The 24,267-nt window shown below is 44.3% G+C and overlaps 2 protein-coding genes across 6 annotated transcripts in view; one reads left to right on the top strand and one right to left on the bottom strand.

Annotated features, from left to right (window-relative positions):
* The window catches only part of CTBP2 (C-terminal binding protein 2), a 131,389-nt gene extending 125,084 nt beyond the window's left edge, over positions 1-6,305 (top strand). For all 4 annotated transcript variants that reach the window (XM_033065647.2, XM_033065645.2, XM_033065646.2 and 1 more), the window contains 6 exons: positions 104-310; positions 860-1,074; positions 1,546-1,676; positions 2,483-2,610; positions 3,238-3,355; positions 4,753-6,305. In XM_033065647.2, the coding sequence (XP_032921538.1) occupies positions 104-310; positions 860-1,074; positions 1,546-1,676; positions 2,483-2,610; positions 3,238-3,355; positions 4,753-4,933 (980 nt within the window). In that variant the 3' untranslated portion in view covers positions 4,934-6,305. The remainder of the gene's footprint in view (positions 1-103; positions 311-859; positions 1,075-1,545; positions 1,677-2,482; positions 2,611-3,237; positions 3,356-4,752) is intronic.
* Positions 6,122-24,267, bottom strand: part of ZRANB1 (zinc finger RANBP2-type containing 1) — a 43,637-nt gene continuing 25,491 nt past the window's right edge. For both annotated transcript variants that reach the window (XM_033065651.2, XM_033065650.2), the window contains exons 6-11: positions 22,043-22,114; positions 21,098-21,296; positions 17,766-17,886; positions 16,805-16,934; positions 12,147-12,376; positions 6,122-10,711 (exon numbers count right to left, since the gene is read on the bottom strand). In XM_033065651.2, coding sequence (XP_032921542.1) covers positions 10,493-10,711; positions 12,147-12,376; positions 16,805-16,934; positions 17,766-17,886; positions 21,098-21,296; positions 22,043-22,114 — 971 coding nt within the window. In that variant the 3' untranslated portion in view covers positions 6,122-10,492. The remainder of the gene's footprint in view (positions 10,712-12,146; positions 12,377-16,804; positions 16,935-17,765; positions 17,887-21,097; positions 21,297-22,042; positions 22,115-24,267) is intronic.

Genomic DNA, 24,267 nt, shown 5'->3' on the forward strand with positions numbered 1-24,267 from the left:
TGGGAGGGCAGCTGGAAGTCCTCCCATTCCCTAAATGGGGCAGGGGACAGGAGCTGGCAGGGCTGGCACTGGCCAGGGCTGTGATTTGTGCGTCCCTCCGCAGGGATCGCCGTGTGCAACATCCCCTCGGCCGCCGTGGAGGAGACGGCCGACTCCACCGTGTGCCACGTGCTGAACCTGTACCGGCGGAACACGTGGCTGTACCAGGCGCTGCGCGAGGGCACGCGGGTGCAGAGCGTGGAGCAGATCCGCGAGGTGGCCTCGGGAGCCGCCCGCATCCGCGGCGAGACGCTCGGCCTCATCGGCTTCGGTAAGGGATGAGGGACTGCTCAGGGGTTCAGTGCCTCCTCACTGCCCTGGGAGGACCCAGAATGAGCATTTCCAAATCCAGAACCGCTGTGGTGCATCGGTGGGAATAGGGAGAACAGCTCTGATGGTTTTTTGGGCAAGGAGATGTTTTTGAGGTGTGGTTGAGTCCTTGGAGGAGCACTGGTGAAACACAGGGGTGTTTTAGAGGGATCACACCTCTAGAGGTAGTGCTGCTGTCCTCTCCCAAAAAAATACCATCCCTGAGGCACAGCTACACCAACCCAGCCCTCCTGAGCACAGCAGGGCTGTGTAAAACAGAGCTTGTCTCAAGTTCAGCCACAGCTGTAGAGACTTCCAGCGCTAGAGGTGGGATCAGCTATTAATGATCTTATAGAATGTCTAGATGGGGACACTGAGGCAAGGCAAGGGAATGTGTGGGAAGCCCAGCAGGCCCCAGGGAACGGTGCTGAGGTCCTGCTGGGAGCTCAGCCTCTCAGACACGGGGAAGTTGGGCTCGGTTAACTCGCCCTGTCCCTTCCCTTCGGCACAGGTCGCACTGCGCAGGCGGTCGCGGTCCGAGCCAAGGCCTTTGGCTTCAACGTGATCTTCTATGACCCGTACCTGCAGGACGGCATCGAGCGCTCCCTGGGCGTCCAGCGGGTCTACACCCTGCAGGACCTGCTCTACCAGAGCGACTGCGTCTCCTTGCACTGCAACCTCAACGAACACAACCACCACCTGATCAACGACTTCACGATTAAGCAGGTAATTAATTCACCTCGTGTGCACGGCTGAGGAGGGCTTTGGTGGGCAGGGTCCAAGTGCAGGAGCTGGCCATGGATCCCCCAGCTTCCCCAGTGAGCCAGCAGCTCCAGAACAGCTGGGTGCACCCAGGTGTGTCTCCCAACAGTGTCCTGCCAGGTAAATGATCCCCATCCCTGTGGTGCAGAGGTGATGGCAACAGTGGGTTTTGTTTGCCAGCAGTGACCAGAGAGGGAGATCCCATGGACAACCCATGTGCAGTGGGATGGGGGTTGCAGAGGTGATGGCAACAGTGAGTTTTGTTTGCCAGCAGTGACCAGAGATGGAGATCCCCTGGAAAACCCATTGGGGGTTGCTCTGGGGCAGCAGGAGCACAAAAAGCAGGATGGTGTCCCAGCCGGAGGCAGCATCCAGGGTGGGGGTGAGGACAGGATGGGGTCAGAGCACCCAGCTGATGTCATCCCTCTCTGGCAGATGAGGCAGGGAGCGTTCCTGGTGAACACAGCCCGGGGGGGGCTGGTGGATGAGAAGGCCTTAACCCAAGCCCTGAAGGAGGGACGGATACGAGGGGCCGCGCTCGACGTGCACGAGTCGGAGCCGTTCAGGTAAAGCTCTGGCCCTGGGCTGGTGTTGTTCCACTGTCTGTCATGCCCAGCACCCACTGAGTGTCACTGGCCCTTGTCACACAGCCCAGCACTGGGGGACAGTCCTGCTGTTGTCACCTTGCACCAGCCATCAGTTGTGCTCTCAGAGGGACACTGGGAGCTTAGAACAAGAACCCAGCCTGTGTTTAGGAAAAAAAATCCCAAAACATTCACTAGCCCATGAGAACAAATTCACTGCATTCAGTGCTGGGCATTTTTGCCTGCAGCCTGGGAAGGGCTGGGTTGTAACTGGGAGTGCAGCTTCTCTCAGCACAGAAATATTTAAAGAACAAAAAATTTGCTCCTACACAAGGGGAGCCTCAGTGTCCACCCTTCCCATGCTGGGATGACCCACAGCCTGTCCCTTTATCCTACACTGCTACAGACCCCCCCCCAGACATTATTCCCATGGGAACATTAAGCCCAAGCACCCCGTGGGATGGTGGTTTAGGGGTTTTTTTTGGTGCATTTTCAGAAGCCTGCATTTTTTGAGCCCTGCATAGAAGCTGTGCTTCCCTCCAGCACTTCTGTGGCCGTTTTGGGCTGGCAGGACCATCAGACCAGGGAATCACAGAATGATTTGGGCTGGAAGGCACCTTAAAGGTCATCTAGTTCCAATTCTTTGCCGTGGGCAGGTTCCTCCAAGCCCCATCCAGCCTGGCTTGGTGTTGTACATGCAGAGGGAGGCCACAAGCCTTTTGCTGTTCGTCTTTTATTTTTTGTTTAAACGCTGATTGATCTCTTTGTGTTCTTTCCCCTGCTCCCAGTTTTGCTCAAGGCCCATTGAAAGATGCTCCCAACCTGATCTGCACCCCACACACAGCCTGGTACAGCGAGCAGGCGTCCCTAGAGATGAGAGAAGCTGCTGCCACCGAAATCCGCCGTGCGATCACAGGTACCCAGCCCCTGGGGACACTGGCCTTGGCTCCCTGGGCGCCTGGAACAGGAGCCAGGAGGAGCAGAGACAGGGATTCACCCTGCCCATATTCCACCAGGACACTGGGAAAGGGATCTAACCCCAGTTTCCTTCCCAGTAAAAGAGGCGAGAACCCAAACTTCCCTGATTTGTCATGACAGGGTGAAGGGTTTTGTGTTGGTTTTATTTTTTTAATGGGCAAATATTGGGGTCTGTGACTGGGAAGGGGACAGGGAAGCAGGAATTGCTGCCCCTGTTACTGGTGCTAACCCCACACAGTGGTACAGACACAGCCAATGCACTCCAAAACCAAATCCCAAGGTGGTGGGCACAGTACTCCAGCAAAAGAGTGTTTCTGCTGTCCTAAAAGCTGTCCTCAAGGGAACAGCTCCTCTGAAAGCCAAGTGTTGGGAGTGAGGGTGGGAAACTAGTCTCCAACCCTGCACCTCGGGACAGCCAGAACATCCTCCTGAAACAAGGAGTGTGGGATTTTTTTCACTCCTATCCTTTACGCAGACATAGTGGAATTTTAAGCATTGCAGCTCATTAGGGGGTGATGAAGCTGCGCCCTGCCTGACACAGACTCACCTTTCTCGCCACCTCCAGGGCGCATCCCAGAGAGCCTAAGGAACTGTGTGAATAAGGAATTCTTTGTCACGACGGCTCCGTGGTCAGTAATAGACCAGCAGGCGATTCATCCCGAGCTCAATGGTGCCACGTACAGGTGAGCGGGAGAACGGGAACACCGGGACACCAGAAACACTGGGAACACCGGGGACATCGGGACACCGGGAACAGCAGGGACACTGGGGACACTTGGGTACCCCGGCTGCTGTCACCCCCTCCCTGGGGCCCAGCACTCACAGCACGGGGCTTTACTGATGCTACTGGAGCCAGCCTGGGTGGGTAAAGCCTCCCTTTCCAGACCCTTCACAAGCTGGGTGTGACTCCTGAAGTGCAGCAGGAACTCTGTGTCCTGTCCATGACCAGGTTAATGAGCCAGGGGAAAAGCTCCAAATGTAGGGCTCTAGTCAGGTGACCCAATTTCCACCTAAATCCCAGATTAAGAGTTATTTACTGCTCTGTTTAGATGGCTCCAAGTGTGCTGGTAGGAGACATTAGGCTCAAGGAGCTGGAGCATGGGCTCATTCAGGGTATCACCACTGCCAAAAATACTCTGAGCTACAAAATACCCTGCAGGGCACATCAGGTCACGTCAGGCAGAGCCAGGCTGGTGTTACCCAGCAGCAGAGCCCCAAGGCCCCAGGCAGCTCCTGGCTTATGCAGGAGGCTCCCTCTGACCAGAACATCCAGACCTGGAAAAAGGCTCTCCCTGTTCCCACTCTTGTTCCCAAACTCCTGAGGACAAGCCTTGGCTTCCCAGCTTAACCTTTCTCTGCAGGGAGCTTCATCCTGGCTAAGCTCCCTGGAGCTGCAGCCCTGGAGCCCCTGTAAGCTGGCTCAGCTCACCACCTTCACAGGCAGGTAAAATTGCCCTCCCACGTTCCCCATCCATCCTCCCTCAAGGCAGTGGAGCCACAGGGAAGTGCCTCACATGGGCAGAGAGCTCCACATGGTTTTGTTCTCATTGCCCCCACATCACAGCAGAAGAAATTATTATTATTCTCCTCTTCAAACTCACTGGTGTTTCTTGAAGTGTGTGTAATTGCTTCTGCTCTTGGAAAAGCTAGATTAGATCTGATCCCATCTTTGAGCAGCTCACCTTCCACACAGGGAAAATTTACAAACCAGGTGTAGGTGTTCAAGGCATTCCCACACAGGGATGATGGGGTCAGCACACGGCATTTGGGGTTTCAGGAGAGCATTCCAGATGGTTCCTTACCCAAATTTCCAAAGGAGAAGGGCTTCCCCATGGTTCAGGAGGCTGGGAGAAGGCACAGAACAAGCTGCAGTCCTGGTGGTGTGGCAGAGGACACTTACCCAAGGCACAGCAGTTGATGTTGAGCTCTGAGCTCTCCCTTGTAACTCAAAAGGAAAACCAAAGCTGGCTCCAGGAGGGATGTGGGATCTCTGAGCTGTTTTCTCCACAGTGGTGGTGGGTGACGGGTGTGTGATGAGCTCTGCTGTGACAAACCTGCCTCTCTGTGTCTCCTGTGGCAGGTATCCCCCTGGGATGGTCAGTGTGGCACCAGGAGGAATCCCAGCAGCTATGGAGGGCATCATTCCCGGAGGCATCCCTGTCACTCACAACCTTCCCACAGTGGCACATCCTTCCCAAGCTCCATCGCCCAACCAGCCCACAAAACATGGGGACAACAGGGAACATCCCAACGAGCAATAGCAGATAATTTAAAAACCATTCAATAAACTTAGGACCAAGAGACATTGGAAAAGAAGTTATACATGAACTAAAAAAGAAGAATTTGATACGGAATTTGTAATGCCGATTTTGGACAGACGCATCATTGATGTTCCAGTGTTCCCAACAAAGTGACAGCAGCCAAGACTGGGGAGAAGCCCTGGAGAAGTCACCTGCTCCCTGCAGTGCTGAAAACTTGGATGTGATACATTAATGAGCAACTTCTGTTATTGTGTGTTGAGTTTCCTTCATCTGTGCATCAATCACATGAATAAAAATGAATTTCTTTCCCCCCTCAATTCCTTGGGAAGGACAGGGCTCCTGCACTGTGGCCAGGCCACTGAACTAAGCCATCTTTACAGGGTTAACAAGAAACCATTCTGTGGCTTCAGCCCTCTCCTTTCTCTTGCATCTGGTGACCTCTCCTAACAGGGGGCAGCAGTCCTGGCTTAGAAGTGGAAGAAAAAAAAAAAGAAAATCCTCCTCCTCCTCCTTTCTGCAGTCTCACAGGGCCAGTGCTGTGTAACAGAAGTTCTCCTGCCAGGTCTGAGTTCCAGCCATTCCAGCCGGGATCTGTGGGATGGGGAGGGCAGAAAGGGCTCCTGGCACTGACCACTGCCCTCCCAGGCTAAGGAAAACCAAACTGCCAGTCTCTTCTCTGCCCAATACACTGAATAAAGTAGCTGTGCATCCACCTACGCCCTGCAATGATGCAAGAAAAAATAAAAGAAAAAAAAAAGAAAAAAAAAAGGAAAAAAAAAGAAGAAAGTATTAAATTTCACACACTATTTGTACTCAAATATATTTTCTCAGTTTTAAATCTGCAGCTATTTTATCAAGTGGAAAAAGTCTTGAGCTGGAAAGGGTTCAAGAATAATGTTGCATTTCCTTATGTCTCAGGAAACACTTTTTATGGTAACTTGTCAGACTGTCTATGAACAAAATCCACTTTTTTTAGACATTGATAAAAGTCTTCTTTTCTTCACGTGATATTTTATACAAGAACACTTCAAGATGTGTTATTAGATGTGACTGATTTTAACAAATCCTATTAGATTTGTATCAACTAGCTACATGTTATATTCATAGTCTTTTGTGAATCATCGCCTTTTTGTTTTTAAAGATGGCCTGTTTTGAGCCTTTGTATGGGTACATTCCTGTTTCTGTGACAAAAAAAAAAAAAAAAAAAAGAAATCTTGAGCTGTCCCAAACAGACAAAAAAAGAAACCAATGGCTATCAGTATGTTTTGTTTTAGTGTGTTACCGTTACTGTATTTGTTTATTGTAAAGGTGGACATTTAGCGTTCAGTGCAGTTTTCAATAAAAAGTGATAAAATTTCTATAATTTCTGAAAGACAAGAGCTCTCGCTGCAATCTGGGGCTTGGAGACACTGAGAGGTAACCATAAGGTACAGAAACAATTCTGGTCACACTTGGTGAATAGTTCCAGTCCCGTGGGAGGGGAAGGTCCCTTCCAACTCAGACCATTCTGTGATGAAGAGATCACTGTGGGTTTCACTAAGCTACAAGTCAAACAACATTTTCTGTACATTCTCAAGAGCTGAAGCATTATCAAATCACTGGAAAATAAAGCCAAAAGTGCTCAAGAGGTGCTGGTGGCTTTGAGCCTCACTGGGCAAAAGGCCTGTTCTTGTTTCCACCCTTCTTTCCCACTGTGTCCAAGTGCCACACACAGAGTTAGATGGGGACTAAAAACAGCTGAAACCAAAGTGTCCAAGTTACAAAACTCTGTATTTTGTTTGCTTTAAATTAAACTGAAAACTTGGTTACCAGCTTCAGACATCCAAAAAAGAGGTCACTTGTTACAGAGTGATTGCTCCTTGTCAGTGCTCAGCACAGCCCAGCAGTGAATTATCTGTGACCTCTGTGAGAGAACACAGGTCAGATACAGGGGAAGTGTTTGGGAGACACTGAAATGACCATCAAAACCAAGAGGGAAACATTGAATTGCTGTTAAGGTTTAGAGTTGTTTTGAAAATAAACGAGCCCTGGTACTTTGTTTCTCAATAATCTGGTACCTCCCTGCGCCGCAGGATCCCCTGTGCCAGCAGTGACTCTGAGCTGAGAAAATGCTGCAGCTTTCATCCAACACCCAACTCCCTTTCAGCCAAAACCAAGGACACGAGTGCCACAAGCTCAACAGGAGCCATCCCAAGGGTTACAAGTGCCTGCAGGGAGAACACCAGCAAAACATGCAAAGATTGGAGCCGTGGAAGCAGAAAGGGAAGAATATCATCACACCAGGAGCTGCAGCTCTCAAATGGAAAATTACTGGGCAGAGAAATGGGAGATGAACAGCTGCTGCTGGAGGTTTGTGGCTGACAGAGCCATGCTGCTGTTGTCCCACTCAGGGAAGGCAGACAGGAAGGTTCTCCTGGGATAATCATCTCTTTCTCCAGGGAGAGCTCCAGAGATATCAAAGTAGCTGTCAAAACAAGCAGCTTCAAGGTGACAAACATTAAATAAAACCTTTTAAAAAGGGTATTAGGGGAAGTTACTGAATAAAAGGGAGAAAAAGCAGCAATTAAAGTCTCCAAACACACAAACCAACCTGGGTAATGGAGGAAACGCAACTCGGGGGTATTTGCCATAAGCCATGCAGCAGAACTTTGGAAGAATCCAGAATTACTAAATTTTAATATATTAAAAACAAAAGAAATACAGGGATTTTCACTGAGGAAGTCATAAATAAAACCAGAAAAAAATCCTGACCAGCTGTAAAGGAGGTAGCAATGAAAAGCTAAATTCTAGGAAAGCGTGTGCTGCTGAGGGCAATATACGAGGAAAATACATTGAGAAACCCGATTTTTTATATCTATTTTCATGGCTGAAAGTGCAGAACTTGCTGACAAGCTGCAGGGGAGTGTGTGCAGATTAGTCTCAGTGTCTGTAAACTTTCAGGTGTGTGATTGAGGAGCCACTGACATACACTGACTGCGGTGCGAGCACGAAGCTGGGGGTTGCAGCTCTTTAATCTACAGGTACAGGAGGTTTGGATTACTCTGATTCTGGAAAAGACATTTCACCTGTCCCCAAATGGCCTGTGAAGCTTGTGAACCTGAACAGACCATTGTACAGCACATCAGAACAAAGCAATAATGATCAAGGAAGCCAAGTGATCCAAAGTACCAGGACTGTGCTGTGGGAGCAGAGTGAAAAATTCATCGGTGCATGCTTTGAGAAAGCTGAACTGGCCATGGGGACTCCACTGCTCTGGGAAGGGCTGGGGGACAGGGCCACGATAAAACTGCCCAAGGACAGCAGGAGAGGAGGGCAGAGGGTTGGGCCAGTTTGGCTCAAGGTAGATTTTCACATTGGGAATTCTCCCTGTGGGACAAGGAAGCTTTGCTGCCCTGAATGGAACAGTGCTGGGAGGTGGAAACTCCACAGCATCCTTGGAGCAGCCCAAGGAATCAGGAGCTTTTCCTTCTGTCCACAGGGCAGCTGGGCAGGGGCAGGCTGGGATGTGAACTTACAGGGCTGGCCACTGAGAGCTCCTCAAGCTGGCTGAGTTAGGAGCCCCATGGTCACAGCACAACACAAACCGCTCTAGCACGGAGCAGCTCACTCAGGGCACAGAAATCCTCATCCCAGCTTACCCTGCATTCAGCTCCCCTGACAGAAAAGCTTTACATCCTCAGCTAGACATGGTATAAAGGGATTTCACTGCAAGGTAAGAACAAAACAAAAAAAAATCCCAATTTAGAAAGGGAACTGGAACCAGGACCGTGCGCTCATGAAGAACCCCTGCAGTATCTGGGGCTGGGTGGTGAATTTGGGTCACTCACACATGGCAGAGCAGCACTCATCCTTCACCTGGAGATCTGGGCATGCACCAAGCACAGGAAATCTAATGGCCAAAAAAGGTGAAGACATAATAAACCTCAGTGGAATCTAGGACGGGAAAATTGCAGAATTAATACAGTACTTCATTATTCTTTACTTTTGGTGTCGTCACCAAGTTTCTGTAGGAGTTGTGCACGTTTCAACACCATCTAAGCAGCATTTGGAAGAAAAAGCAGCAAGTTCCTCAGGGTTTCCATAGCTCTGAACTACATAAAAATAGGTGCTATGGGGCTTCTTTCCAAATTCTAATTAAAACAATTTCATCTACTGCAAAATTTCTTACTCAACCACCACACCATCAAAAGTGCTTTTCAAGACAACCTGAATTGCACTGTATATGTAAAAACTGGCATTAACCTTTAGTGTTTCAGTGAGATTTTTAGATAAACTTTATCCATTACAGGTTACATGGCTAAAGTTATCAAATATAATAAAATTTCTACTGGAGAATATACTCTGAACTTACAGTCTTAGGAACTTACATAAGTTTAAGTATGGCCACATCAATCAACATGCAAGAAATTCCCAGGTTTACATACTGAGAAATATATAACAGTGCTTTTAAACAATTTGAGCATAGATTCTTCTTTTTAATTAGAACTGCCAAGTGGATTCTCACTAGATTTAGTGACCAAGGAGTAACCTTTAAAAAGGTGTTTTTCCATTTGCAGCAAAGTTTGAGTGATCAAAGAATAAATGATAAAATTATGTCATTTGTAACACAGCAAGACAGAGTTTTGACAAGATTCAATTCTCAATTGTGTTCAAGTTCTCAGATTTCACACAATTTTTTTTAGTGTATGCTCACAGGAATAAAATCCCTATCTTTTAGGTCACTTCTCTGAATAAATATCCTTATGTATACTGAAAGGAATCTATTAACTATTAGAAGAAAAAAAAAAAAAAAAAAAAAGGTAAAAAAACCCCCAAAAAGCTTTTTCAGGAAACAAATTATTTCACTCAATGAAAATTTAGCTTCTCTTCCAGTTTGTTCCGTAGAGTTTAGGCTTTATTATGTGGGCACAGCAATAACTAAAATATTAGTAAAATAATGAACATATTTTTGCTTAGGACTTGCTGTGGATATCTGTGCAAACAAAAAAAAAACCCAAAAACTCTCTCACAATCTGACCTGGGCACTAGTGAGATTTCACAGGAAAGGGCCTTTCAGGGAAATGTCAGAGCATGTAAAAGGTGATGGAGAAGAACCAGGTTCTACTGTAAAAGAATCTCAGAGGGAGGAGATATCCATCCAGCTCACATGTGCTTTCAGAAGTGCCCTTAGTTGAAAAATTTCTCTGCAATAATTAAGATGCTGGTATACGTTTCCTATTACACAACCTCTTACACAACCACATGCGGTACATTTATAGACAGATTTACAGTCAGAAAGAAAAAATGGGGTTGGTTTGGTTTGTTGTTTGTTTTGTTTTTTTTTTTTCATCTTGATAATAAAATTAGCTGTTTTTTGTTTCTTTTCTGTGTTTTTATACAAACTGTAGTCCAGCCCACTCGGCTCTCTCCAGGCAGCAGGATGAGCGTCCATCCTCTCCCGGAGCTGCGGGACAATCCTTCCCACGTATCCCCCAGCCATGGGTCACGCACACCCAGCTGTACAGCACAACGCTCACTCGGGCTCACACATCTGCGCTGCTCATTTCACTTTATTCCCCCTCACTCGTCGTCGTCGTCCTCGTCCTCCTCGCCGTCCGACAGGGACGTGCAGGGCCGGATCTGGCGGTAGCGGTCGAGCCACTTCTCCACCATCTGGGTGACCAGCGGGTGGTTGCGCCGGCGGGAGCTCTTCTGCATGGCCACCAGAACCCCTCCCTCGGTCACGCAGCAGTCCAGCCACTCCCGCAGCAGCTTCTCCTGCTGCTCCTCGTTGCCTATCTTTGGGGGACACAGAACAGCACCAGTGAGGCTTCCCCAAGGTCCAGCGCCTCCCTGCTCCTCCTCTTGTCCAGCTTCTGTCCTAGGGAGCCACTCCAAGGCACCACTCCCTGTCTTAGGTTCCAGAGGAAAATGGATCTTTCCACATCATCACTGGACCTTCAGAGGGAAATTGCACCCATCTACAAAGCCACTGCTTCAACTGAGCCACATCTGTCACTGCAGGAGGATGCAGCCACCATGGAATGGGACTGCTGCCAACACCCTGCCTGACTGATGGGTGTCAGCTTGGATTCTCACTCTGGCAGGGTTTGGGGTTTGTTCTCTGTAATATTGTATTTCTGTATTAATTTTCCTAGTAAAGAACTGCTATTCCTATTCCCATATCTTTGCCTGAAAGCCCCTTAATTTCAAAATTATAATAATTTGGAGGGAAATGGTTTACATTCTCCATTTCAAAGAGAGGTCCCTGCCTTTTTTAGCAAACACCAAGACACACCCAAAAGGAAAACTGATGCCCACTGCATTTCCAACCAAAGGTTGAAGGCTCTGGAAATACTCTCCAGCTCTTCTCCCCAGTTTTTCACATGTATATTTCCAGTTATTTTTAAGCACTATTTATCTACAGTAGGCACCATATATAAGGAGGGAAGTACTAAAAGAGCGTTCTAGCTTTACAAACACATTTTTAGGAGCCTAAGTTCTTGACATGAAACGTTTTCTCTTGTAAAATGTAACAAATATCGTGGCTTGCTGAAGAACAATCTCTTTCTACACCTGAAGCTCGTATTTTTCTTCCTTTATTTGCAGAATGCCCACTTTCTGCAATCACTTCAGTTTTCCAGCCCTCCCTTCACCCATGAATACCCTTCAGTGAAGTACTGAAGTACTTCCATGTCTTTATCATGGTTATTAAAGCAGAAATGAATTGAGTTTCATTAGAATAGAAGGTGGGAAATGCTGCAACTATGGGCTGCATATTTTAGGGAAAAAAAAACCCCAAAAGGCAGATTTCAGTCTTGCCTTTATGACAGAACCTTCTTTTTGTGTCCTTTTCTAGGTATGCTGATATTCAGTGTTCTGAGGCACAGGGGGATTGTTGGGTGTCCTGTGCAGGGTCAGGAGTTGGACTGGATGATCCTTGTGGGTCCCTTCCAGCTCAGGACATGCTGTGATTCTATTCTATGATTGTTTCTGTGATTTACATGGACAATGAAGTCACATTCCATTTACAGAGCAGTAAATAACCACCAAATTTGTGAGAAAACACCTTTCAGAATCACCTAGAATGGTAGGGAAGGGAGCAGCATTAACCAGAACAGCACACTCCTTGTAATTCTTTGGACACCAAAACACTCAGGGAGCTACAGAGATTGCTGAGCTCCAGCAAGCAGCCGTGACAAAGTCACCACCACAAACCAGATGTTTCTCTTACCTCTTGAGCAGAAAGGAAGTGAATGTGCAATAATTTCCTCTCGCTGTCCACCAAGGGTAGAAAAGTAACAGTAACATCATCGTCAGTGTTCAAGTTAGCACCAGCGCCTCGATTGCCATAGCCATCGTTCTCCATGGCAACCAGGGCGGAGAAATGGCCCCTCGTGTAGCCCAGAGCTATGGGACTCTTCCAACAAAAACTCTGTTCCCATAACAAAGGCAAATACACACCTGTGGGCAAGGAATAAAGCTGCTGTTCAAGGAGGAATTTGATACAAATCTTGTGGTTTGGGCCAGACAGAAGCATAGCATATTTAAACTGTACATGGTTTGGTCTACACTGACACAGGCCAGACTTCTCAGAGGTAATTGTTATTACAGTAATTTCACGATTATAAGCTGCACATTACAATACAGAGTGTGATCAAAGGTATCTCCATCTGTTGAGGGTGGGGCAGTGATCCTGATCTCCATGGGAGATATTCTGCTAATGGGCATCCATTGAAACCAGGCAGGGCAGTGTTCTTTATCTTTTCACAACCCATCCTTCCTCCAGCCAGTCATTTTCTGCTCATGGCCATTGAGTCCCACTGTGGGACTGATAAAATTACTGCATCCCATTGGGAGTTGCTCCAGCCAGGGGGAAGAGCCCAACATTTCTTACCAAGATAAAAACAGAGGTTTTGGGACACTAAGGGAGCCCCTTTCTCCACTGGACTCCAGAGGAAAACCGGATTTCTCCACATCACCACTGGAGCTCCGGAGGGAAACTGCACCTTGTACAGGAGCACTGCTCCAACTGAGCCACATCTGTCACTGCAGGAGGATGCAGCCACCATGGAATGGGACTGCTACTAACACCCTGCCTGACGGGTGTCAGGTTGTACTCTGACTGTGTCAGGGTTTGGGGTTTGTTCTTTGTAGTGCTGTATTTCTATTTTAATTTCCCTAGTAAGGAACTGTTATTCCTAATTCCCATATCTTTGCCTGAGAGCCCCTTGATTTCAAAATTATAATAATTTGGAGGGAGAGGGTTTACATTCTCCATTTCAAAGAGAAGCTCCTGCCTTTCTCAGCAGACACCTGTCCTCCAAACTAAAACAGCAACTTTTCATTCTTTGTCCATATATAAGCCACACCTGATTATAAGTTGCACGTCAGGTTTGGACCAAAATTTTAGTCAAAATGGTGCGGCTTATAATTGTGAAATTACTGTAATTAACACAACTGTACAAGTTTAGACAAAAAAAGATTACAATCATAACCAATACATTATCATAGCCCTAAAATTTATGATCTATAGTGCAGTGATGAACAAAAAACAAAGTAAGAAAAGCAGCCTTTTATGTTGGGTAACTCTTCTTAATATTGGGAAAAAAAATAAAAATCAGATTCTGCATCACAGAAATAAAGGCTACAGTCAGATGTCTATTTTTACCAGAGCAAAAATTCCACCATCTGCTCACAAAACTTATTATTAAAAGAACTCACTGCACAAAATGTTACTCAGCACTGATGTAACCCATCCCAGAGAACGGGACTGCTCATACACAGTACTCACAGATTAAATTAACACACATCAATTATTCATATCAATTTTTAAAAAATGAAAAAGAAAAAACATCAAAAAGCTGATACTACTTTGCTCAGCTACAACCAACACCTGATGTCACAGATTCTGAGAAGAACTGCACTTTTTCTCCCCACCATATTTAGCAAAAAAGACAGCAATTCACTCGAGGTCTCAAAATAAAATTGGAACTCCTTTCTTCCAGGAACATAAATAATTCCTGGTGTGTACTGCTGCAAGACAACTTAAGCAAGAGCACAGCTCACCTTGTGACAGGTTAAAAATAGCCCCCACATAAACTCAAGTGCACATGTAGCATAGCAACCCCTCCTAGTACAGCTGCTGCTGCAAACACAGCTCCTCCGACAGCCACGGAGGGAAGGGCAAGGCTAAAATGGGAATCTGAGGCAGGAGGTGGCTTTGGAGCTTCTGCTTAAGTTTTGAGCTCATCTTTTTGTACTGCAGGAAAAATTAGTGAGGGCTACCAGTAAATAACTGTCCCTTTTTCCTCCCCCATCCTTGTTTTGGAGTTAGCAGTCAAGAGCTAGCTAAAAGTCTGGCCATTTGTTTAAAATTAAGATTCACACAATTTTTTACAATACCTCGATTTAAAGACAGATCCTTTTCATACTTTCTTAGCCTTCCCCTCCTCCTGTCCCCATTACTAAGTCTCATTCTAATGCAATGTTAAACACAAAAGGTGAAGAACACGGGATAAGTGTTCACCAGAAAGTTTTGAGTCTTTGCATTTAGATAAAGAACCAAATATCCAGTCAAAATTCAAATTTACGTGAAGATGACATCCAGTCAAATGCAAGGAAGACAGTCACTCAATTCCTGGGAGCACTGCTATGTGACTTTTCAGGACTGAAAATCATGTTTGCCTCCATCTCCACACTGAAATTCAGAAAGTGTTTGGAAATCTTCTTTCATCATTGTTTTATCCTGGTGAAAATTCCACTCTAATCATTTCCTCAAGACAGAAGGTTACAGTGTGCTACACTTTCCATTCCTCCTCAACACTGTGATGAGCTCCACAAGAAAAGAATTTCCAACATTGCCAGGAAGAATATCTAGTGCTCTTAGGAGTTATAAAAGTCACTCTGATATAAAGCTAGAAGGTTGTGTAACAACAATTGACATGAACACAAGTCACAGAAAATAAAGAGTTGGGCTAACATCTATCCCGAAGCCACCCACACAGGATTTAGTTCCTCCAGCCTGACCTGATGATCACTTCAGTCAGTCATCTTTTTTTCCTGTTCAATTTTAAAAGCTGTATATTTGTACCACTAAATACATGTGGCCAGAGCAGGAGGGTCTGACCAGGGTCATGGGGCTTGAGCAAACAGATCTTCCACCACTGAAGCTTTAGTATTTAAAGAATTAACAGTCAAGTGGAATTTGGGAAACAAGGCTGGCAATTATGGGATTCACAGCAGCTACAAGCAAGGGTGCCAAGCTGGCACAAGGATTCCCTGGGGGAAAAAAATTCCTGTCAGGGAGAGTATTTTAGGGGTGGCATTAAAAAATTTCAATTCCCCATTTCTATTACAACCCACAATTAGAGAGAGGTTTGGGTTGAAAGGGACCTTAAAGCCCCTCCAGCTCCACCCCCTGCCCAATCTTCTGCTATCCCAGGTTGTTCCAAGCCTTGTGCAGCCTGGCCTTGGACACTTGCAGGGACTTTTCTGGATTAACAGAGGCAGGGACACCCCAGCACTCCCCAAAGCTCCACACAGGCCCAGAGCTGGAGACTCTTCCTGGCAGCCCACCCCACTCCCAGTCACTCAGCAGGACTTCAGCTGTGCCAATGGCATTTTGTTAGCACTCATTAACCACAAAAATGTGGCTGGGCAGGGAGAGGAGCAATTCCAGGTACTGTGACACAGGACTCCAAGTTCACCTGTTCCCAGTGCTGTTTCCATGTATGGATGGATTTGGCTCATGGCAAGGAAATCTCAACTTGTAACTATTTGGTTGCCTGAATTCCTGGAAACCCATGTGCAATAAAAGGGTGTTCCACACACTCAGTATCCTTCTGGTTCACAGAAGGAAAATTCAGCACATTTAGGCCATGTAACACTTGTCTGCTCAATCTAGGAAATAAAACCACTTAGCCTTGGAGTTAAAGGCAACACTAAGCTCAGATTTAAGTGACACAAGGAACTCTTCCTTCCCAGCCTTTCTATTAACTACAATAACTACTAAACTTTTAGACTCTTCAAAATAGTAACTAATGTCCCTACATGAAGTTTTGATACTGCCCCAGACTTAGAAACCAAGACTCTATAAACAGTTCTAAATTAACATTAACTGCAAAGCTCAGGGTTTTCCTCTTGCCTCCTTCCAAAGCCACCATGCTTTTTTCTTTCAAATCACAAAGATGTTCTGGGAAGTCCTCAGCTAAGCTATAAATAAAGAGTGGGTCATCCTCAAGCAGATGTACTTGAGGCCAGGAATATGAACTGTGGGCAAAACAAATGTCCCAACCCCCTGGAACACACACAGCTCCTTTCCTTCCCCATGGGCTCTGTTTACAGCTCAGTTTGTGCAGATGCTCCTGATCCCCTCTCATGTTTTATTATTTGAATAATAAAGTATTAGCATGTCACAGAGGGGAAAGTTACCCAAACACAGATTTGGCTTGCAAAGCAGAAAATGCATCTTTAGAAATCTACAGATGTTAAGTCTAAGCAAAACTGGACTGAGTCATCTTCATATTTATCTTAAGGACAGTCTTCATATTTATCTTAAGGTTGTCCTGAAGACAAGGAGGAGAAGTCAGAAAGACCCTGATGAAGCTATGCAAAATTATAGTACTAATGAGAAATAAGTCAGTATTCACACCTCACTTGCTGTGAATCACTGAAACACAGATAAATTTTAAAAACTCCCTTTAAAGTATCATGGAATTCACTTTTACAAGCACCATGCCTACTATAAAATGAAAAACTGCAAGTCTGGACAGGATTATTTTGTTCTTTTTAATAGCAAATGAAAATTTAGCTACAATAATATTCCATCTGTCACTACTGATTTACAGCCCAACCTTGTGGAAAAGTGAGTTTTGAAAATGCAAGGCTTACCTTGGAAGCGGGTATATCCTAACGTTTCTCCCCGAAAACTCTTGTAATATTTTACTCCATAAACTATAATTGGTCTTCTAAGAATATGTGCAAGTACAAAAATGTGTGTCTGCTCCAAACTCGCTCCAGGCTGAACCAAACACAAAGAAAAGACATCACTTCAACAGAACTTACCATCCTCTACTTTGAAATTTGAAAAAGAGTCTTCAAATTGAAAGAAAATGTTTTTCAGAGTGATAAAGCTTTGACAGGAAAAACAAAAGACTGGAAAATTATTGGAAATACAGAAAAAACATTTCAGCTTGTCAGCTGTCAGTAATAATTCTCTGTCCTATTGCCCAGATTCAATGTAATGGATTTCATTCCCCATTTAGAAGTGAAACTCTACATAATGTTAGGTCTAAAAATAACTCCTTCAACTGAGGGCACTTTAAGGCAAATACCTTTTGATGATAGGAAAAGGGCACATCCAAAACAAATCTCAAAAAAATAGCACCAAAATCATGTTTATGTTTTAAAAGAGGAGCTAAAAATATTCCCATAGCTGGAAGCATATAGGAATGTAAATCTCATTTTGGAGGGGAGTTATAAAATCTCAGCTTGCTGGTGTCTGTAAGCTGACAGATTTGGAGGTGTGTTTTGGGAGTTAAAAGTGCTGCAGGAGCTGGATATTAAACATGATTATCTATTAGTTTGTTCTACAGACTTCACTCTAATACCACAATTCTTTTTTTGTGTTGCACTGCTTAATAAGAAGCTCAAAAATTATAATTTCAAATGAACCTTTCTATATTGGCAGAAGAGTTTACCCAGTAAGATTTTAAGATCATTGGCTTAAGAGGAATGATTTTCCTTCACACAGGAATATTCTTATTCCCAAAAAACTCTTCTAGTTCTGAAACTTCTTTCCAGAAATTAAAATATCTTTTTCAAAAGTCCTCTGAGAAATGAGTTTTCTTACCTGGCTTGCAAGAGAGAGGATGAATGCCCAATCTTCCTGCCACTGTTCCTCTCGCAAGGAGAAATGTAAACCAAAGCTTTGGGAATACCACGATTCCCACTCTTTCCAGCGGGTGTAGAACCTAAAATGTTGAGAGAGAGGAAAAAAAATGGTGAAGGCAAAAATATTTACTCAACCACCATAATCCTGACAGCAGTATTTAACCCTTGTAATGTCAATAAGGGGGAAGAAAGAGAGCAAGTAGCAGGAAAAGTGGATTTTGTTGTTTTTTATCTTCAGGGGACTCCATTTATTAATCCTCATTTAAGAACCAGTTAAAAAATAAAAGCAATGCCTACAGCAAACATGATCCAAGTTCCTACCAGGATCCTGCCTACTTTGATACTTCTTGCAATAGGTTTTGGGGTTTTTTAAGGTGTTATTTAGCCTTATTTAAGTGTTGATATATAGGGAACATAAGTAAGACATTCCACTTCATACAGGAGGAGTTGCTCATTCTTCTCACACAAAAAATACAGGTATTTTCTATTTTTAACCACATCATGAGTGAATTAACCTCAAAGCACTTGCACATCAATTTCCAAGAGCCCATGGTTAAGAGGCAGAATCTGTTTTATACCAGGTTTTGGAGCGAAGGGGTGGTAATTCCACATTACATGTGGGTAAGAATCAAAGTGGGATTTAGTTCAGTCATGATATTTAACCATTTACCAAGAAAAATGACATTAAAAGGAAGATGTTTGCTTTATAATATTTTATACTCTGTCCAATCACCACACTATGGAAAAGCCACAACTTCATATTAGGAACTGGGATTTAGGGAACAGTGCTAAGCCAACTTTTAAACAATGGCCTTTACTGTGAAGACAAAGAAACCATTCTGAAGTTTCAGCTTATTAAAAAAGTCACTGAAATGAACTCATTTAATTAAAACCTGAGAATATTAGCAGGCAGTGAGTGTGTGTGGATAAGATCTTTCCTATGCTTTCAGCGAAGCTTGAATCACCCTAAAATCTTGGTAGGACAGCAGCCACCAGTCAGGCTGGGTTTCCTGAGTCCAGCTAAAGCCTTTGCATGGCTTAAAATTCCTATTATTAAGGTATGTGGACAGGTCTGTGCTAACTGACAGTAATATTCACAGGGAATCTTCTGAATCTACATTCCAGTTTTTATCCAAACAGCCTAACACTTCCACCTTTGTTGCTGATAAGTATTTTTGCTTGTTTTCTCTCATGAATCTCTAACAGCACTTTGTGCTAAATTAATTAATTCTTGAGTCTCCTGAAAGAAATTTAATCAGATTCTGGGGGAAGAAAAAACAAAACAACAACAACAAAAACTCCCACAACACCAGAAAATTCAAGAGGAAAAACAAAAAAAGGAAGACATCAAACTACTCCCTCTGAACTGTGAAAGTTTCTCCTAAAGAAGTTTCTTGTCTATGGCTGATTAACTTAGGGAAGATTTTTATCTCATTTAAAGCAAACTTTTCAGGTTAACACAAGAGAACTGAATGCATCCATTAAAAAATAAAATTCTGAAAGTCAACTTAGGGCATGTGCCCATTCTCCAGCGAAAGCTAATGGTGGAATACAAAAAAGGACACATCAGAACACATTTTTGTGTAAACTAAAGAAGTGGAGTTATTGAAAGGTGAGTGGAAAAGACTCCACAGGCCAGAGCCTCTGGGAGCTTCACTGTGGAGCTTTTTGTGAGTACTAGACATAAGACTGTCTCTGGTAAATAGATTTTTCTTTGTTCAGCATCTAAACAAACATAACAAAAGGAGGTCAAATGAGTTACATGAGTGTTTTCTGTCTGGCTATAAAAATACCTATTTTTAAGTGTCTTTGTGGAGGCTTTGAAGAATAATTCCACTAGATAAAAGTTTAAGCAGGGATTGCATTTAAGAGCCTGTTCCAGTGACGACATCACTTCCTATCAGCCACATGCCCTAGCCCACAAAATTAAATGTATCTTCTCAAATGGAATCTGTACAGCACCTATAGGATGTACAGAATGATCTATTTACAACAACATCTGGCTAAAAGACTTATTCTAAAGACTTGTTGCTAACAAGGAACACATCAATCAGTTAAAAATGATGCTTCTAATAAGGATAAGGATTAGCCAAATTCAGAGTAAAATGAGAATTCTGTCTAGACATAAACTAAAAAGCTTAACAGGATTTAATAGCCTCTAAAAGAGAGTTACGTTAAGATACCACAAGTTAACCACAGTTCAAATGGACATTTTGAGAGATTTGGTCCAAAGCTCAATAGTTTACAGCATGTTTTTGGATACCATGGTTGGTTTTGTTCCCATAAAGAACAAAACCTGATCTATCTTGCATTTCTGTTCTGGCCTCATGGGAGCTCCCCAGCTGATGCCAAGGAAATTCTGCATGGACATGATGCACACTCCATGCTGAACAGCTCCAAAGCATGACAGATCCTTTCAGACACTGGTTCCTGGGAGAATTGCTACTGAAGCACTACTTGCTGGATTTCAGCTCTGGATGCTGATTTGGGGAGTTCTCCCCCAACAGCACAAAATTTTTTACAGGTACCCCTAAATGAACCTTTGTTGTTGATCTCCTGTACAGCAAGAGGACAGGGACAGGCTCTTTCTGCAGTATGTGCTGACAGTGTTTCTCCTGTCCTTGACTACAAGAACATTAAAGAAATGATCACCTGTGACTTGGATTATCAGTCTTTACCAGCTCATCCCTTAGTCCAGGACACTCTGGAGAGCTGTTGGACACCACTGAGGGTCCAGCTAAGATTGTCCCTTTAGCAGAAGGAAACTACAGTATCCACCTAAATAAGGCTGTCAGTGTAAAGCAACAAAAGTTGTTTTACAGAATAAAACAATTTTATGGTGAAATGACAGAACCAGTTAAATGTCAACACTCTCTGCTTCACTGCCATTATTTGAGCAGACAGAACAGGGATAAAAAGAGCAATCCTGAGTAAAGCTGTAACTAAGCAGATGGAATGAAAATACTGAAAAGTTTATAAAGAACAAAAGTCTATCTCCTACTAACAATCTTCACAGCTCCCACCCAGCAGCAAGGCATGGCATGTGCATGATTTACATTGCAAGGACACAAATTCCAGCTGCAGTAACTGTGGTCAGTGCATGCTTGACAAGTATAAAGCACTGTGGTGTTTGAAATGCCATTTGCTGAGCACCAAGCGTCCAAGTTTCCAGCGCTCGTATTTAAAACGCGAGACGAAGATCCCAGCTGGGACCAGGGTGACTCGACAGCTTTGAGGAGAACAATCCCCAGGGAGCTGTGGGGGCTCTGGGGTTCTGCTGCCCTGACTCACCAGTGGGAGCAGTCGTGTAAACTGTCGTGCAGAGCCTTGCGCAGCACGGAGTCCTTGTCGTAGATGCCCCAGGTGGCCTGGAGCACGGAGTCGAGCAGGCAGTCCCCGGCAGTGCGGTTCCAAAGTGCGTACAGCCTGCTGTCCAGGCGTGTCCCCAGCTCCAGGGACCAGTTAATGATGGGAGACTCCTCCTCCAGCTCTGCAACGGCACAGCCAGCTCTCAAACACTCATCTCAGAGTTCACGCAGCACAGTAATGGCATAGCCTCAATAATTTACCCTTTCGCATTAGTAAACTCTGCTTTCCTTCATACAACTACACCAGCTGAGGAAATTTCTTCTACTGTCAATAAAATAAACCAAAACCAAACCACAGCACCACATCATTTGTTTGATGATTGTTACTGGAATGAAAATATTTTTTCCAGTTTTCCTTAAAAAGTTTGTCACTCAAAACTTGACTTTTAAAGATTTTTAGAAGTTCTACGAACACGATTTCTACAGACTCCATTCTCCATCTACCTCAAAAGTAGACTGGAAATGATAAAATTAAAATAATTTTATGGGCATGCAGTGACAGGACAAGGAGGGATAGCATCCCACTGCAACAGAGTAGGGTTACATGTGATGCTGGGAAGAAATTGTTCCCTGTGAGTGGTGAGCCCTGGCACAAGCTGCCCAGAGAAGCTGTGGCTGCCCCATTCTGAAAGTTGCTGATTTGGATCAACCTGGTCTAGAAGGTCTTCAAGGTCCCTTCCAGCCCAAACCATTCTGTGACTTTATGAATTCCAGAGTGTAGATCAAGTTGAAAGCATCCAACCTCTATTTAAAGCATGGTCATGGACAGAACCACATACATACAGACACATGTAGTTTATTTTTAGTTAAGAGAAACATTCTCTAATGAGAAGCCAGGAGTGATCCCAGCTGTTCTCAGTGCATTTACCTTTCTGAACATCTCTGTCAAGTACTTCATCAAATAATTTTTCCTGGACTGTGGGTGGTAAATCTTCAATATCTGGAAAAATAGAAAGCAAATACAAGAGTCACTTAATGTTACTGTAAAAGAAACATCACCAGCTGCTGCTCAGGAGAACTCACAGAACAGCTTTTGCTCTATCAGCCCTAACACCTCCTCTGGAAAGCTGCTGTCATGTGTGACCCAAGGCTTTGCAGAGCTGCTGAGACAGCTTTGTATCTCAGCCTCACTGTCACACCTTTCATGCAGAAAGGATCTGCATGCACAGGGTAAGACTGGATTTCTCTGAAGGAGAAAGTGAAGAACCACTTTGAGATGAGAAATTAAAAAAAAAAAAAAAAAGGAGCATTATTACTTTTCAACCCTGTTATATTTTAGCAGAGCTTCAATCCTAAGCAATGGTTTTCCACCCATCTGGAATGGCTTCTCCTCTGCAGTCTGTCCCAAAGGACAGGTACAGTTTGCCAAGGATGTGTTCTTCTGAACATTCCCTCCCTTTGTCACTCCTTCAGGCTTCAGTGAAATAGTTCTGAGAACCCCAGTGGTTTGCAGCAAGTGAAAAAACAAGAAATGGGAAAACTATGGAGCTATGCCATGGAAAATGCCACTGCTGACATCTCCAAAAGCATTACAGACAGAATTTGCAACTACCTCATAAAAAATGAAGGAAAAAAAAAAAAAAGGTGGAAAACTGTATAAGGGGCAGAACTCTTTTGTGACTGCTGTATCATTTAAAACAACAAACACTGTCACACATTCTAAAACCCAGCATGTGCCACACAGTAAATATTTGCTCCTGGCCTGCATTCCAACAGAGGATAAGCAGTAAAGGGTTGCCAGGCAGAGCAGCAACCAGAGGAACTTTGCTGGTTTCAGAACAATCATGAAATTTAAACATGTGAAAGTTAAGGCAGTAAATAAAATAGGAACAGGAACATCCAGCACCCCTCCAGGCACTCTGGGGGATAAGGACTGGAGCCTAAGTGGCATTTCAAGGACACAAAGATCTCTCTTAATTGCAGTGTGGTAGCTGCCAGTCCTGCTCAGATGTCCAATACCCCAGGGCTTTTAGGTCCACATTTAGGCACATGAGTTGCTATTGAAGCACATTAATGGTGCAGGCAGGGTGATGTGGGGTGGTCTTTTTTTTTTTTGTATGATTGATTGGGGCTTTTTAAGCTAAAACTGCTTGCAGTGACCAGCAATCAATGTAAAAGCTTTGCTCTCTAACATCCAAGCACTGCTTTTCAGGAGGATCCAATCTGTTTGTTTGAAAGGTCGAGTGGAAACTGGTTCCCAAACTCCATTGTTTAGGAAATATCTGACCAGGATTGTGGGATTTATACTTCTATCCTTGGAAATGCTCTCTGGAGCCAAACTGCAAAAGATGTACAGTTGGCAAAGTGTGAGGAAAGTGGAAAGTCTTGATGTGCAACAGCTCTTGAACAGTTTTATTTTTTAATTACTTAACAGCTACTACAGGTGTCAAAAAGCTTGCACAGTGCTTTAAGATGTCTCTCTTGAAAATACTAAACAAATTCTTAAGTTCTGGAGAGAACCCTTCTCACATGTCTTGTGAAATCCTTCTCTTGCCCCTTTCCCCTCTCTCCCCTAAAAAGCAATGGAATTTTAGTCTCCCATACACCCACCCCATGACTCAGAGTACAAGTGAACACAGCACCTCAATCAGGTGCACCAGTGGTAAATATCCAGACCTTCTGAAGAGGAGATGAGGTAACACTCAACCAAAGGGGTTCCAAATAGAATTCTTGCAATGTTTTAATAAAAGACAAACAGATCTGCTGATTGGCACCGCTGGCAGCTGCACATTTTCTTACTAGTGGTTGCATTTCTATTAAAGGAAACAGCTTTTGAAGATTAAGTCTTCTAATAGCTCCTTGTTAATAGATAAACATTCTCTTGATCTCAGAGCACCTCAAAAGTATTCAAAAACTGCTGTTGCTTACAACCCTGAAAAGAACAGCTCTGGGTCTCAATAGAAAGGACTGAAAGCTAAAACAGATGTGAAAAGTCACATCATGGACCAGAAATGTCTGGGCTCCAATCTTCACTTTAAATACAGCCTTTCCTTAGAACACACCACTTCCATTTCTTCATGTCTAAGTAGGACAACAGATGCTCAGTTCACAGCAACAATGTATGGATTGCAGCCTGCAAATACTGAGTAATCA

The sequence above is a fragment of the Catharus ustulatus genome, chromosome 8, assembly GCF_009819885.2.
Source record: "Catharus ustulatus isolate bCatUst1 chromosome 8, bCatUst1.pri.v2, whole genome shotgun sequence".
NCBI classification, from domain to species: Eukaryota; Metazoa; Chordata; class Aves; order Passeriformes; family Turdidae; genus Catharus; species Catharus ustulatus.